The 15752-nt window shown below is 40.7% G+C and overlaps 1 protein-coding gene across 1 annotated transcript in view; it reads left to right on the forward strand.

The window, feature by feature from the left end:
- Nucleotides 1-486: 486 nt before the first annotated feature.
- plcl1 (phospholipase C like 1) overlaps nucleotides 487-15752 on the forward strand; it is a 132139-nt gene continuing 116873 nt past the window's right edge. Inside the window, exon 1 of the mRNA XM_084724430.1 lies at nucleotides 487-1361. Coding sequence (XP_084580556.1) covers nucleotides 1185-1361 — 177 coding nt within the window. The 5' untranslated portion in view covers nucleotides 487-1184. The remainder of the gene's footprint in view (nucleotides 1362-15752) is intronic.

The raw sequence follows: 15752 nt of genomic DNA on the forward strand, positions 1-15752 counted from the left end.
AAAACGGTTAGTTGTACCCTAAAGACCCCTGTCTCACTTCCTGGTTCAAGCACTGGTAAACTTTCTATTTTTTGACAGTTTCATTAAATAATACTGATATCAGATGTGTCTCAACTACAACATGTCAACTCTGTAGTCCTTATAAATCTAAATAAGAATTATTTAATAATTTTTTCAGACATAAAAACAACAATCACAACTTTAGACTCACATCTGCTTGGTGCTGATGTTCCCTGAGGTTTCTGCACATGCCCCCCCCTGCTCCCTGTGGTCCTAAAAAGCGATAAGGAGTCTGTCTCAGTCCCTGGGACTCGACAGTCCACCTATCAGGACCTCTGACTGCTTCCAAACCTCCCAGCGGTCGGGCGCATTGGCCCCTCCGCCTGTCAGTCATGATTTCGGGCAGCGTGTGGGAGGAGCTGACCGGGAGGATGAAGGGAGGGGTGGCGGGCGAGAGGCGGTGCGACTGTCAATTGTGTTCCCTATTCTCGTCAAAAGTCGGCTGTTGTTGCTCTGAGAAGAACCGAGACGACCGCTCCGTGGCTGTGTTTGGTCAGAGCAATGCGCCCCGCGGTGACACGTGAACGCATCTCTTCCTTGCTTGACGCCGACCGCCGCGCAAGTTCGCTCCCCTCTGCACTTTGACATCGATGTGTTTGGTGGAGGAAGGAGCAGGGGGTTTCGGGCAGCCCTGTAGTCAACGCTGGATTGTTCTCAAACATTTCTGGACCAGCACCACCTCGTTTTTCATCGTTTTTCGTCCCGCACTGAAGCTCTGAGGGTTTTTCATGAACAAACTGTGCCTTGACAGTCGAGGACGAACAAGACTGTGGACTGCAAAGACTTGTTGCGCGCAGCCGGGGAGCGCACCAGTCCAGTTCCATCCAAGTCGACACTAAACTGCGTGTGATGCTTTGATTTCCACAGTGAGTCATTTAGTGGAGCAGGGATGGACTGTGGAGAACCGCTCACACTCACAGCCTGAAGGTGCTACAACAACTTGCTCATAATTAAGGGAACTGGGTCGATGATTAGTTTCCTCAGAGCTGCTGTTCGGCTGATGCTTCAGGGACGCAACAACCCGTTTCTCTTTTAAATGGCATCAGTGCGAGTCAAACTTTATTTGAGTTGATTCATTTTCCTCTCCCGCTGTTTCAAATCGAGTCCCCCCACTCTTCATCGACATGTCTGAGCGTGATGGATATGGAGACAGCGACGCAGCGCCGGTGGACTGCATCCCGCCAAGAGCGTCCCGCGGCCGGCGGAGCGGTGTCATCCTCCCCGGTGGCGGCGGCCAGGACACCGACACCATCCTCCTGGACTCGGTGAAGGCGGCACCGCGCCGGAGCAGCATCATTAAGGTAAAGAAATCCCAACCTGACAGGCTGGCAGGTGTTTTTCTTGAGTGTGTAATGGAAATGCCAAAGCTTACTGGATTCATTCTGGTCAAGATGAACAAATCATGGTGTAAACGAGACAATATTTATGGTATTTATGGTTTTTAACGTTTCAACAAGTGGGAAATTTCTTAATAAGTGATACTGGAAGGAAACAAAGAGAAGTAATCGGAAATGCACTGACAAGTAACAGGTCAGCTTACATTTTGGTGATGCCAGTTCAAACCTCAAGGCCACAGTTAACAGAGCAGTGCGCACCTGTCCCCGCGTCCTCCAAGGCCGTGACACGGGCTTTGACGCGCGTGTGACAGCAGCGCATCTCGTCCTGTGGCGCGCGTACTGCTGATAATCCCTCATTTCGCCTCCTTTCAGGCGCGTCACATGTGCGTAATTTCAAATTCCTTTGACTGGCTTTCAAAGTAGCCATACCACATTCTCAGATGAGAGGATAGCTGTGCAAGAGGAACAAAAACGTCTTGATTTCTGAGGCTTCTGCGTGACAGTGAACGATTCTTCGTAGAAGCGTGCAATTAAAAGCTCCTTATAATTAGTTTTTCCTTTAATAAACTGGGTTTCGATATATTTTTTGTGTATTTAATACCATTTAATACCATAAGAAAGTGTTTGATGCCTTTGTACCTCACACTGTCAGTGAGTCAGTGAGTTTGATCAGGCCACACTCTTATCTTTACAGTAAGCAGCCTTTGTCTAGAGTAGAAGCTGTGATGGAAGTACTCAGACATTTTACTTCAGTAAAAGTGCCAGTACAATATAAAATACTCCCCAAAAAGTAAAAGTCCTGCATTTAAAATTTTACATAAGTATGATCAGCAAAATGTACTTAAAGTGAGTTTGGTTTGTTTGAAGTGTGGTTGTATGAGGCGCTAAGTCAATGTATTTCCTACAGTATATGCACATGAGACAGGGAAGCAGTGTCCTACTGTGGACAGGGTCAGCAGCGACATGTATTTTAGACACCTAAAAGAATCAATATCAGTTTAAGTATACAATATATTTGGAATGTTTTCACCAAACAGCCTTTTCAAAATGGAAACCATCATTATAAAAAAAATATCGCTAATATCTACCAGACTACCAGACTGCACTGACAATATCAAAATGACTGATTTCCTCTATGGAGTCTGTTTCAGCATGAGAGACTGTCTGATGAAACGGTAAAGTGGTGAAAATATTCTCATTATAGTGTGCGCTGATATTGATTGTTTAAGTTGGGCCTTTTTTAAGTGACTAAAATACGTTCTGCTGCCGACCCCGCCCTCAGCAGTACATTGCTGAGGGTCTGTGCTGGCGCTCTTCTCTGTTTCAACAAATTGGAGGTATATTGACCGCCATCTACTGTAGGTTATACACTGACTGTGGTTAAATACCTCTTACAGCCACACTTCAAAAAATCTGAACTAACCCTTTAACGGTATGATGGAAGAAGAGCCAAAGTTCTGCTCCAAACATTTACATTCATTTTTTTGCAGTTTGTGAATTATTGGATCATTTTACATCTCTGGGTCTCAAACAGTTATACAGACTGAGACGTTCAGAGGGGAAGTGTCTCCCATTGACATCTGAAAGTTGTCAACAATCAGAATCAATCTTTTGCGTTTCTTAAATGATAACATGTTGTTTAAGTAAAATCTTCATCTGAAATAAATAACTCCAACTGTCATATAAATATAGTGGAGTAAAAAGTACAGTATTTCTCTGTGAAAATCACAGTAGAGTAGAAATATTAGGCTAAGTAGCAGAAAATAGAAATGCTCAAGTACCAAAAAATTGAATTGAAGTACAATACTTGACCAAATGTACTTGATGGGGGCTGATGGATACAGAATTTTTGGAGTAAAAACATTCAGATATCGATATCAATCTACACTATGATCTGTCAATGATCTGTTGTATCATGAATATGTTCTGTCTTGTAACTGTGTTTTTATATAATAGTGTTATTTAGCAGAGATGTTGTTCTGTTTCCTGCCCAGGGAATATAGATGACAGTTGCATTTATTATTATCAGATGTGACAGGTGTTAGTTAAGTAGTACAATACAACATGTTGGTGGCATGTTGACAAGTCCATCATATACACAGCTTCATCACACCACAGACTTATGGGCCAAACACATGTTGCATTAAATAAATGAAACCGTACAAATACATGTTTTTCAGGGTCTGGGTACAAAAAGGATCAGTTGGAGGTATCGTATTTCACTTCTACTCAGTACTGCGTTACTTCAGTCGATCCCCTGAAAGTATCGAGGACTGATATTGATCGATATAGCTGACATAGACCAGTATCAGCTGATAATACCAGCTGACTAATATCTCTGTCTGGCTCTACTTCTTACCTACTTTCCGCCACGGTTGAAAAGACCCCTCACCTACTGACCGACTGACGTCATGGTGACATCATGCTTTTCCACCCTCACCTGTGCTCAGGTTGCAGGTCAATGAGTTCCACGGAGAAGTGGGGTGGGACATGAGGATCATGTTTGGAGATCATTACCTTTAATGTCTAACATATCAGCTGAGTGGCAGCCTCTTCACCTCAGGTTATTATGTGTCACCAGGTCATGCAGCTGAACAGAAATCCACAGGGGGAGAGTTCCTGTGACGTTTAAGACCGCTGAAGGAGGAATAGATTGACGCTTTAGTTGCAACTGAGGTATATGACCTTCTCAGCCTGAATCACACCTGATGCTGCTATCAAATGCCATAATTCATCTCAGCGGTCAAATCTTGGGGTGGGTGTGGGGGGGCGTTGAGTTTTGCCAGGCTCTTGTCTGTACTGTATACGGGCTGCTCAGTGAGCTCAATGAGCCCCATCTGGAGACCCAGCTGAACAGAGAGTCCTTTGACTGCTGCTGGGGAGGAAGTAGATGAAAGGATGGACAGATGAGAGGAGTGATGTCAGTGACAGGCACAGTCAGCTGTGACAGCTGGGGCTGGGTATCATCGAACCTCAGTATCTGTCAGTCTGTCTGAGTATCAATAACTGTCAGAGTCTGAAGTTGGCACCAAATTATTGGTCAGATTCCTCACTGAAACGAGTCACAGCAATTAGTTTTAATTGTTTTAGTCATTTTTAATGTTCTTATACCTTTCTTTTCTTTCTGATACCTGAACTTTTAGCATTGGCTGATACTGAGTACCTGTACACACACACAGGAAGCCCCTCCAGGATTTCATGGGCCTTTTTTGGAATTGTTGGAGCCTAAAATGCCTGATTTCACAGAAACTTTTCTAAACTAATTGCAGTGCATGTTGTGATGTTTTTAGGGATTCTTTTGCAATGAAATTGCAAATTGCAATGAAATGATTCATCAAAAATCAAAGGCATCTTGTTCCAGGGAGAACAAAGCTGTATTCTCTTATGTGTGTGGTAGAATAGTGGAGTTTGGACAAAGTTGCCAGGTCGCACAAAATTCATGGGAATTTGTTGAATTTGTGTGAATTGTTGCGATTGCAACATCACAACTTCCTGGAAGGATTGTATAGGGGCATCCAGGGGTATTTTTTAATATAAACTTGTGTTTGAATGTTGTGGAGCTAAATTCTACACAGTTGTCTGCATTTATTTGTTCTTTGTCAGTTAGTGTAGTTTTCACATGTGTGCTAGATCTAGTCTGGAGCACCACAGTCTGGATGTAGGGCTGGACAGTGTGGCCTAAAATTTATATCACGGTGCAATATACACTAAATAATAAATGTTAAAAGTGAAATAAAAATGAAAAGAATAATAAACAATATGACAACGTTTTAAAAATATGAACAATATATAAACACAAAATCATAAAAGGTTGCAGTTTCCATGGTGGTGATACCATATGCAATTTATATTAATGTATTAGTATTTCTGAGTGAAACAGGATAGACAGATGGGACACAACTTTGGGAGGAACTGTGTTATAATCATGTACCATTCTGCTGCTATCTTAGCTCTGAGTCACTGAATGTTGGAGGCTGATTAATGGGAGGATGTCATGATATTATTGGTTGAAATTTGCATATTGCTAAGTAGGTGCACAGTATGATGATGGATTTGATCTAAAAGGGCTAAAAAGGTGTTTCATCTCATCTTTAAAAAATACTGAGCAACTGGAAACAGAGTGGACTGTGAGATGGTTTGCAGCTCGAGAAGAAGAAGGAGTGAATGTTTTTTTTCTACACACGTGCTCACACTCCTCCCATAAGATAAGCAGACCTCTTCATTTAAGGGGATTTTTTGGAGGTTGCCAGTTGAAGTGAAGAGGAAGGGCGCAGTTATCTCCTGCGTGGCTCACGTTACTATGACAACACACGCTCGCATGTCTGAGACGCCCACGCATACTATGTTACCTTCTATACACACACACACACACACACACCCCTGTTTGTTCAGCTCACCCCATCAAAACACACACACACACACACACACACACATGCAGGCAATTAAGGCAGCCCTTGTTCAGCCTGCAAGCTCCTAACTGTTCTTCTAGTAATTGCATCTTCAGCCCAAGAGTCTATATGTAGGTAATAGCTAAGGCAATTCACATCACTATCATTGCCATCAGTGTCATTATCATCATCATCATCGTCGTCATATTGTTGCATATCCTAGTGTATTATTTTGTCATAACATCATGCCTGACCTTTGATCCTCGTGCTCATAAATACTTTGTCAGTAGCGTGAATTTTCTGTCTTCTGTCCATGAGCCGTCATCTGTCTGCGCTGTCTCTGCGGCTTTTTTGACATGACGTCTTCTGAGGAGGATTGCAGGTTAGAATTGTGAGGAAAAACACGATGGCATGCATACTTCAAAATACGATCGGATGCAGTAGGACTTCCTGGTATCTCTGACATACTGGGACGTCCTAAATCTTCTTTTGGTGAAACATTGTGACGGACAGTGATATCATCATATATCATCATCGCATCATCACTATCATTGTGAAACTGTATCCCGCGAGATCGTGCTCTCTCTATTATAGAATCTTAATATAATAATATAATAAGTCCTGGCTGTAACCTGGAGCACTTTTGGAGAAAATCTTATTTAATAGTCAGTGTTTTATTATGAACATCCAGTTTCATTTTAGTTGCAAAAATGTTTGTGAGTTCTGTCAATTATGGTTCTTAGACTGAAAATCAGAATTGGCCAAAATCGGAAACAGCAGGTCAGACCCTTAAAACATTGGAAATCACAATTGGCTGAGAAAATTGGAACCGAAGCGTCTCTAGTTACCCTTTAATTGGTGTTTGCATGTTTCTCACCACACAGCTTTATTGTTGTAGTTAAGTTTATAACACAATCTTGTATCTTTTATCAAAAAAACAGTTTTTTTCAGTGCAATTTACTCATCTTTTGTACTGCTGAGTAATCTGGGAGAGTTTTGTGTCCATCCAACCCTTGAAAATGCTCCACAGCCAGTCACCTTCTGACCCTTGATGCCAGAAATAACTTCTTCTCCTTCTCTGGTTTAATAAGAAAATAATTGTATGTATTTGGCTTTAGAGAAAAGCCTTCTGGTATTCTTTAAGGATGCAGGCCTGCACAGAAGAGCTGAGCTAGTTGAACTATCATTTTCTCTGCAGCTAATACAAATTAAGGTTTGAAATTGAGTATCATTTTAATAGAGAAATATAAATGTAAATGTGTGTACTTGTGTGTGTGTGTGTTTGAGAGCACAGCAGAATGGAAATCTCTCCCATTTTAATGCAATAATGTTCCATCCAAAAATAAATAAAAATCTGTAGCTGTTTGACAACTCATCCCTGTCATTCAGGCTCATTTTCACTCATTCATGCATTGTTATTCAGGCCATAGTCATGCAGAATAAGCTGGTGCAGCTGCCAGAGCGCTGCTCCATCACGTATTAAGAGTGAGTTAAAGGGACGTTAATCTCAATCAAGTTAAACACATTAGGCTCAGGCTGTTATATTAATTTTCCCCAGCAAACCATCAGCAATTAGCTTACAGCATTACTGTGTAACAGGCCAGAAGGCAAACATGGCACTCGGCGGTAGACACGCCAGTCAGGCCTGGGAGAGTGGTGTGGGATTAACAGTCGAGCCCATACACAACTGAATGAAAATACACACACAGACAGACAGTCGCACAGGTTTTCCAGGATGAGGCTCAAGGGAAGGCAATGGTTGGACGTCTCTCTGACAGGCCTGTGTGTTGCCTGAGTGCTCGCTGTTGCAGCGCTGAAGGACACCGTCTCTCTCCATCTCCCTGGCTGTTGTGTTTGGAGGGCAGAGCCTTGATGTCTCACAGTCTGACCGCCAGACTGTGTTTAGTATTACTGCACGGCTTCCAGTGGACATCAGACTTCTTGAATATTAAATATATTTTAGAATTTTGATGAGAATCAATTCATTATCTAAATCCTTCTCATGAGTGACCTGACAGGAATGTAGTAACAAGACTAATGCTGCATTCACTTGCTTCTCGGATGGTCTCATTTCCTGAGCTGGGAAGCTTTTAAGTTGTATTGTAGGAACAACATGGACACTACAAAGGGTAGAGGAGGGCTGATGTCGTACTTGTTGCATCTGGGTGATGGTTGGCTGAGACTAGCATCCCAATGAAGATTCATAAAGAGATGAGACTTGTTGCTGGACCAGTACATTCCCACTAAAATACAGATTTATCTGACTTGTTATCAGGGTTAATGCTAATAAATAACATTTCTAATTAATCTAATTCACTCTGTGGATAGTCTGACTCCCCAGATGCACACTGCAGGTATAAGTCCTGCCATTGGTCACAGCATCGCAGCATCCGTTATCTATGTTTTCAGAGTCCCTGGAAATCAAGAACAACCTCTGAGCTGCAACCTACATGCTGAAAATGGCAAATAAGCGCCTTGGACGCCAATGGTAAAAACATGAACAAGCTAACAGCTGTTAGCTTTTCTTTTGCAGTGATGTCAGATGCCAGGGCTCGCCTCCCGATGTGCAGATATTCCACCAAAACAAGTCCCCCCTCGACTCCGTTTTGCAGCAGCACCATCGCTGCATCCTGGGCTTAGCTCTGCCCAAGATGTTTGTGATTGGTTTAAAGAAATGCAAACAAGGCATGGTGTTTTTTTCCTCCTATAGCAGAATGTGTATGTGTGGAGGCAGACCATACCAACATGTATAACATTTGCATGAGGAGCTTCCATGATTGGTGGAACTCATGGGAAGCCTCAATGATTGGTCAAATTTGCAGAAAAGGTCATGCAGATTTCATGGAGATTGGTTGAATTTGCATGACTTATCATCAACACAACTTCCTGGAGGGACTGACTAAACATCAGTGGTTAAAAAGTAACTAATACTCTAGTTTAACAGAGTAACTTTATAGTGATGTAACAGTACTTGTACTTGAGTACAAATTTTCAATACTCTTTCTACCACTGCTTGCCACTGGGCCTAATAATTTTGGAGGGGAAACCCTAAATATAGTGCAGACTGTAGTGGTTCATTACATAGTCCTTACAGCTGCTGGTTTGCAGCTGTATTGAAAAACAGACCACTTGTCCCAGTATAAATCATCATAAGTTTAACAAGCCATTGAAGTTTAAAAATTAAAAGTGGTGAAGTGCACAGATGTGCCTCCACTCCATTATGGAAATTCATAGAAAAGTCATGGAATTTCATATCAAGGCCACAGTGGGAGCCCTCTTTATGTTTGATATGAGGAGCAGAGTTTATTTTTGTCCTTTCTCAGACAGACTGCCATGTGGGTTTCCTATCCCGCTCTGCCTCCTTCTCCTCTCCCATCTGCAATCCTTGTTTTGTGCCTGAAACATAGTGTTTTCTTTTGTCTTTCTCCTTTCCAATCCTTGTTTTTTCCCCCTCCTTTCATCCAGCACCATGTTTTAGATGTTTTCTGTTGTTCTCCTTGGCACTTTGTTCCAGTCGCTCTAATTCTCTGTCCCCCTCCTGCTGTGCCGAGAAGTGAACAATGATTTGTTTACAACGTACTCCTGGAAACTGGTCAAGAGTAATGACAATGTATCCCCAGTGATTTTGTGTGTGTTTGTGTGTGTGTGTGCACATGCAAAGCAATTAGGGCCACTGAGGGCCTTCTGTCTCCCGGTATCATTCTGCTACTGGTGCCACATCTCTCCGGGAACACACACCACCTCATCACAGCTGCTGGTCAGGAGTTTATGTGTGTGACTGCAAGAGAGACAAAGCACATGTGAGAGCACAGAGGGACCTACTTTATGTCTGAATGTCATAACGCTACAGACTCCATGACTGAACAGAGCTGTAGACACAGTCATGGAGGATCTTAACAAAAGGAAACATGTTTTTTTAGTCTTGTTGAAACGTCTTCAGATGCTCTCTTGCGTTGCCATTCTAACGGTTTGTGTGGTGAAGTGAGGTAGAACACTGAGAACGATGCTTTTACTGTTGCCTGATTGGTTTTGTAGGATCGCATCTTCTTTGATTCATCACCTCAGCAGATGATTGGTCGACTGATGGCATTTTCATTGCAGAACGATGAGGTGAAACAACTTGATGACTGCGTCGCTGCAGTGTTCTGAAGAAGCTGAAGGTTGTGGACAGCGTCTTCAAATCATAAAGCCACAGACTCAGACATCCTTCAGTTGTCCTCGGAAGATGATGCACACTGTAGCAAGTGTTGACACGGCTGCTGTCATTTTTTAGACCTGGGACCAGCCCAGGGGATCGGATGGGATGAGTCCTCTCCAGCTTCTGACAAATATGAACTTTAAATTCAATTTATTCCTAAATAAGTGATGATTTTATATTAAATATTAGGGCTGCTGAATTGGTAAACCAATCATTGGAATAAAAAAACAATCGATTAATTAATTACTTACTTATACTTACAAAATCTTGTTTTTCCCCTCTTAATCAAAGTTTTATTTCCACAGCAACATGTTCCACGTTCTCTGACAGTGTTGCATACACTCAACAAATAAAGGTGCTAAGTAGAACCATATAGGGCTTTTTCTCTTGTCCCCACAGGAGAAGCATTTTTGGTTCCTATTAGAACCTTTTATGTAGGTTCACTCCGAACTGTTTCAGAGTTCTACCTAAAATCATCTGTGAAAAGTGCCAGATAGAACTCCTGTGAGGGGTTCTACAGAGAACCCTGTTATGGTGTAATGGTTCCAACTAGAACCTTACTGACTTCCAAGGGTGCTAACAAGAATCCACTGGGTGGGTTCTACCGAGAATGTTTTTATATTTCAAGGGTTTTATCTAGCACACACACAGGAAGTTCTAATGAAAACCTTTTTATATGGGGGGGGGGGGGGGGGGGGGGGGGTTCACCAATCCTTGAAGAACTCTCTTACAAAGAATACTTAAGCCTTTCTTCCAAAAAGGGTTCTTCATAAGGAAATTGTTCTGTGTAGAACCACAGCCCTCCAGGAAGAACTAATAACCATTTATATTGTTATGTTAATTAAAAGTTCAGAGACTTGTTCCGGTCTGATGGTGAGTGTTTAAAGTGGATGTCAGCTCACATTAGCTAACTCATGCTAACATTATAGCCTCCAGTAGCCCAGATTAGCCCCCATTGCTCGTTAGTGTGATGGCCAAAAAGTGATTGATTAATTCAGTGTTTCTCAAACTTTTTACACCATGTACCACCTCAGAAATCATCAGGCTCTCCAAATACTGAAGTGAAGTACAGTAGCGTTGACTAACCCTATTCAGCTACAGACAGTTCACACAGGAGGCAGTTTTGTTCCTAATAAGCAGATTGTTGTTGATTGTTGCCAACCACAGCCACACTGCCGTCACAGTTCAGCTCCTAATGATGGAGCTAAATCCTCTTTTTTCATGTGTACTGTACGTCACTGGATGCCATATGCATGTCTTATGTGCATAAACATGATTATGTAGTAGGCTGATACAAAATCTATCTTAAATTAGATTTCAGAGATTTCATATTTTAAGCATTTTAGTTGACATGTTGTAGTATTTTGATTGTATGTTTGTAATTAATTTATTTCATTTTTAAAATTTTAGGAGATTCCTCTGTGTATCACTAGAGGGTATTAGTGTACCACCAGTGTGTACCATAGTTTGAGCCACTAGAATTAATCTATACTTTAAGATACTGTCACAATACCAGAAATGTGGTAGTTGCTACCAATACCAGTGAAATCCTATGATTCTAAATACTCACTTCAACAAAACAAAACAATTGTGAATGTCCCCCTTAGTCCTTTGTCCTACAACCTCAAAATAGTTTTATTTCAGGCGGCAAAAGAAAGAATAAAAATAAGAATAAGTAACTTTTGTTAAGCTGGACACAAACCACTGTCATTGGAGAAAGTTGCCATGTCTGGAGAGATGAGAACGTAGGTTACTTCTACTGCTGAACTTTAAGTTGAACTTAATGTTATATTTAGATCACAGATGACACAGAGGAAACAGTAAGGAGTTAAAACGGTAGCCTACTGCTTCATGCTATGGTTACATGATGCTAGCCTAAACATGGTAGCCGTTAGCATTTAACCATTCCAAATGTATATTTCAGGATAAGGAGAATAAGGAGGAAACTTTGGATACATTGTTCATGTAACGTTAACATGAATTGAAACTTACTCTGATCATCCTAAGTTGGAAGTGTGGCACATTTGCATACTGGTTTTTGCAAATTTATTAATCATTCCCGATGATCCATCTCTAATGCAAAGTATTTCCAAAGTTTTTTTTTTTATGATGAGTTGATGCCATCTTCAGTGTGTTGTTTATCTTCCATTCTTTTTCTTCTCTTTGAATTTAACTGCAAACTAGAACACCTGCAGGCGTGCCGTCCCCATCAAGTCTGGAAGAATTGTATTCTTGTTATCTACAGCACAAAAGAAAAATTAATATGTGACATTTTCACAATTTTGGCATTGACTTTGTACTGAAGTATCGTTCTCATCACCTTCCTAGAAGCCACTGTTGATGGCTGTGCTGTTACAGCTGTATGTACCTTCCAGAGTTGTAATGAGCCCTTGCTTTCATACCAGCCCCAAACATCAGGTTTATTTAAAGCTAAGAAAATACAAAAGAAGAAGTGTGAAATAAGTGTTGTTTGGCCAGTGGAACATGACATTATGTAAGCATTTGTGCCAACACTGGCTTTGCACCTGCACAAAAATAGAGCCCAGTGTGTGAAACATTTTTACAGTGTGATTACTGATTACATATATTTCACCTGCCGGTCATGATAAAAGCCGTCAAAGCACTGTGAGAAATCTTATCAGGATCTTTGTTATCTCATTTATTGGTTTTGGCTGAACTTGATCTTTGGGGCAAAATTTCTCCTGTACACAGAATTTCGTGTAAAAACTTTTTTATTTTCAATTTAAACCTTTGATTCCAAATTCTATCCTCTTTTTTTTCTCCTTTTTCCTTCTTTTTTTCTCTCTTTTTTACTTTCTGAGCTGATAATGTTCAGCCCACACAGTGTGTTATGAATGTATGGGTCACAAGCGACTGTATAATTATATATCAATACGAGTCCAGGATTCTTGATACCCAGTTCAATACCACCAAGTATTGAGGTATCAATACTTTTTACAATACAATGTTAATACAATATCAATATCAATATCAATATCAATATCAAACAATACAATACAATACAATAAAATGCTTTTGATGCTAATACTTAGGTATTAGCATCAAAAGCATTTCATATCAAAAGTATCAAAGCTACAAAAAACGATCTAAATGCCCATTCAAGAGTTTAGTCCTTTTTTGTCCTGCCTAAAATTCGTCTTACAGCAAAATCAGGCAGTGTTCAATTATTTTTTCTGTACCAGCACTATGTTGTAAATAAAAAAAATGACAGAGGTCTGAGGGGGAGATTTATTCCAACTGACATAAATCACTGTCAATGCAGCATGTTGTCCTGTCTGGAAAGTAATGCAGTGCAAAAGTGATTTCTGCTGCTGAACTTTTAGTATAAGTTGAAGTTTAGAAATAGAAAATTAGTAGTTTAGAAATACTGTCAGGGTGACAGACCATTAGTCTGGAAATATTTATTTAAAACCCTAATGTTTAATTTAATTTAAATGATAAACAGTAAGGAGTCAGGACATTACTGAAGCGCAGTAGCCTTTAGTGTTGAGATATTACAAACATTGTGAGGTGTCCTTGGGAAAGACACTGAACCACAGGTTTAAACAGGAAGGGCTGCATCAGGATTTGGTGTAAAAAGCGTTTGCCAAATTTAATATGCAGATCCATGCCCAGCTGGCAAGCAGATGATCCGCTCTGGCAAACGCCTAATGGGAGCCGCTGACAAAGACAGAAGACTTGCAAATGTCACCAATATGTGTTTTAAAAGCTCACTATGTCAAATATTCATTATTCAAATTGTAAAACATTTATTTACTAATATGAGTACAGAAAAATATTGTACTGATGTTTTCTCTTATGTTGACATAGAATATCTTCAAATAGTCTACAGTCCCATTATTGTGTAGTTCATGTGTTTATCTGTGTATGGAGAAACATTGCAACCTAGGAAACTGTTTTTTTTCTGCTTTGACATGATTGTGATTATCATTGTCTCATTGTTTAATGACTCAAATCTTTTATATTCAGTCCCTGCAGGATTTCACAGCCTCTATTGGGATTGTTGTGCCCTAACATGCCTGATTTCATGGCTTTTGTAAAAACTTGCAATGCATGTTGCGATGCTTTTAGGCATTTTTTGCAATGAAATTGCAGGGCCGACCAAAACGTGCAAAATTAATTAAAAATCAAAGGCAACCAGGAGAACAAAACCACATTTGACACACATTTTGCATTTAACAAATATTATACCTTGTGCGATTTGAAAGTTGCAGAAGGCTGTATTGTGATTTCAATGAAATTCTGATTAATTGTGCAGCCCTTGTACCTCTGGAACTGGGAAAGAAAATACCTTCAATTTTCAAGATTTTAGCATCGACTTGGTACAGAATTTTCAGGTCTTGTGATATCGACAACAGCATCTGACTGATAAATGCACAGACAGGGTGTGGCATCAAGAAAGCTATTTTAAAAAAAGCATCAATTTGACAGGACGAGTACAGGACGTGATTTACAAAGCAGCCCTGCATGCTGCTGCAGAAATAAACATGCACTATAATCATTTTTGGACTTAAATATTTTTTTTAGTATTTCTTGGAAGGGTGTATGCAGGAAACAAATATAAAAGATAGAATGAGATAGATGTTTAATACATGTGAGAGCGTGTTCATATCCATCATTGGAGTTAATGCGAATGATGTGGGATTTAAACAGTGACCTTCACTCTGGAGGCAGCAGGGTTTCCACTGCTGGAATTAAAACACCAGAGCATAAAGAGGATTTTAGATTTGAATTAAACTGCAAACACAAACTAGTTTAAAGCTGAGTGGCTGCTTGGATAACTGTGGCAAGGACAGAGCAGAGAATGAGAGGAGAGGAGTGCAAGCCGTTTATATCTACAAATCACTCCCTGTTTAAAGCTCTCTGCCTCCCTCTCACTCTGCATACACACAGATAAACACTTTCCTCAGTTGCACAGCTGTCTTGACTTTCTTTCACTGTCAGTCCTTTTTGAGTTTCCTCTTTAAACATGCAGGGAAACAAGCAGGGAAGCAGCATCTCCAAAGCAGGATGGGACACACACAGATAAAGAAAAGCTGGAAGTGGTTCGACAGGTTGTAGAAAGTGAAGTGCAAAGGACTGAACGTGAGAGGAAATACTGAAAAAGGAGGAAAGAGAGGGAGGCATTCAGGCAGATGCAGTTTGCAGTATGTGTGTGTGTGTGTGTGTGTGTGTGTGTGTGTGTCAGCTCAGCAGTGCGTGGTGTTAACCTCAGGGTGGATACATCAGGGAAAACTCTAGAGACTGCACGTCGGGTTGTTTTGCTGTTTTGGGCTTCAGCCTAGAGGGCAACACACACATACACACAGATCCTGAGTGATGTAACAGAGGCTGTTTTCACACTGGGTTGGCTTGTTTGAATTAGGGATTCGATTCTCTGTATCCGTATCGGCCTGATACTGGCCAAAGTCACTGATGTGGACATTGGAAAAAAAAATACAATCTGTTACAATACATTAGAATAGACTATTGCAACCATTTATTTTAATTTTGAATGTTTGAATTCTGATTAAAGTTTGGTGTATAAGCTGAGATCTGTGCTCAAACGTGACAGGACCCAATGGGACCCAACAGGTTTGGGTCAGGTTGGGCCATATTTCTCACATATTTTCAGATTTCATGGGCTTATGTCAGGCTTGGGATGTATTATTTATTATTATTACCAGTTGTACTACCTTTTTTTTTCATTCCCCAACTTTGTCGCCAACAAAAGAAATGGCACCAATTAGATTAGAAAGTAACTCAGAC

The sequence above is a fragment of the Lutjanus erythropterus genome, chromosome 8 (genome assembly GCF_056507025.1).
Source record: "Lutjanus erythropterus isolate fLutEry1 chromosome 8, fLutEry1.hap2, whole genome shotgun sequence".
NCBI lineage: Eukaryota > Metazoa > Chordata > Actinopteri > Lutjaniformes > Lutjanidae > Lutjanus > Lutjanus erythropterus.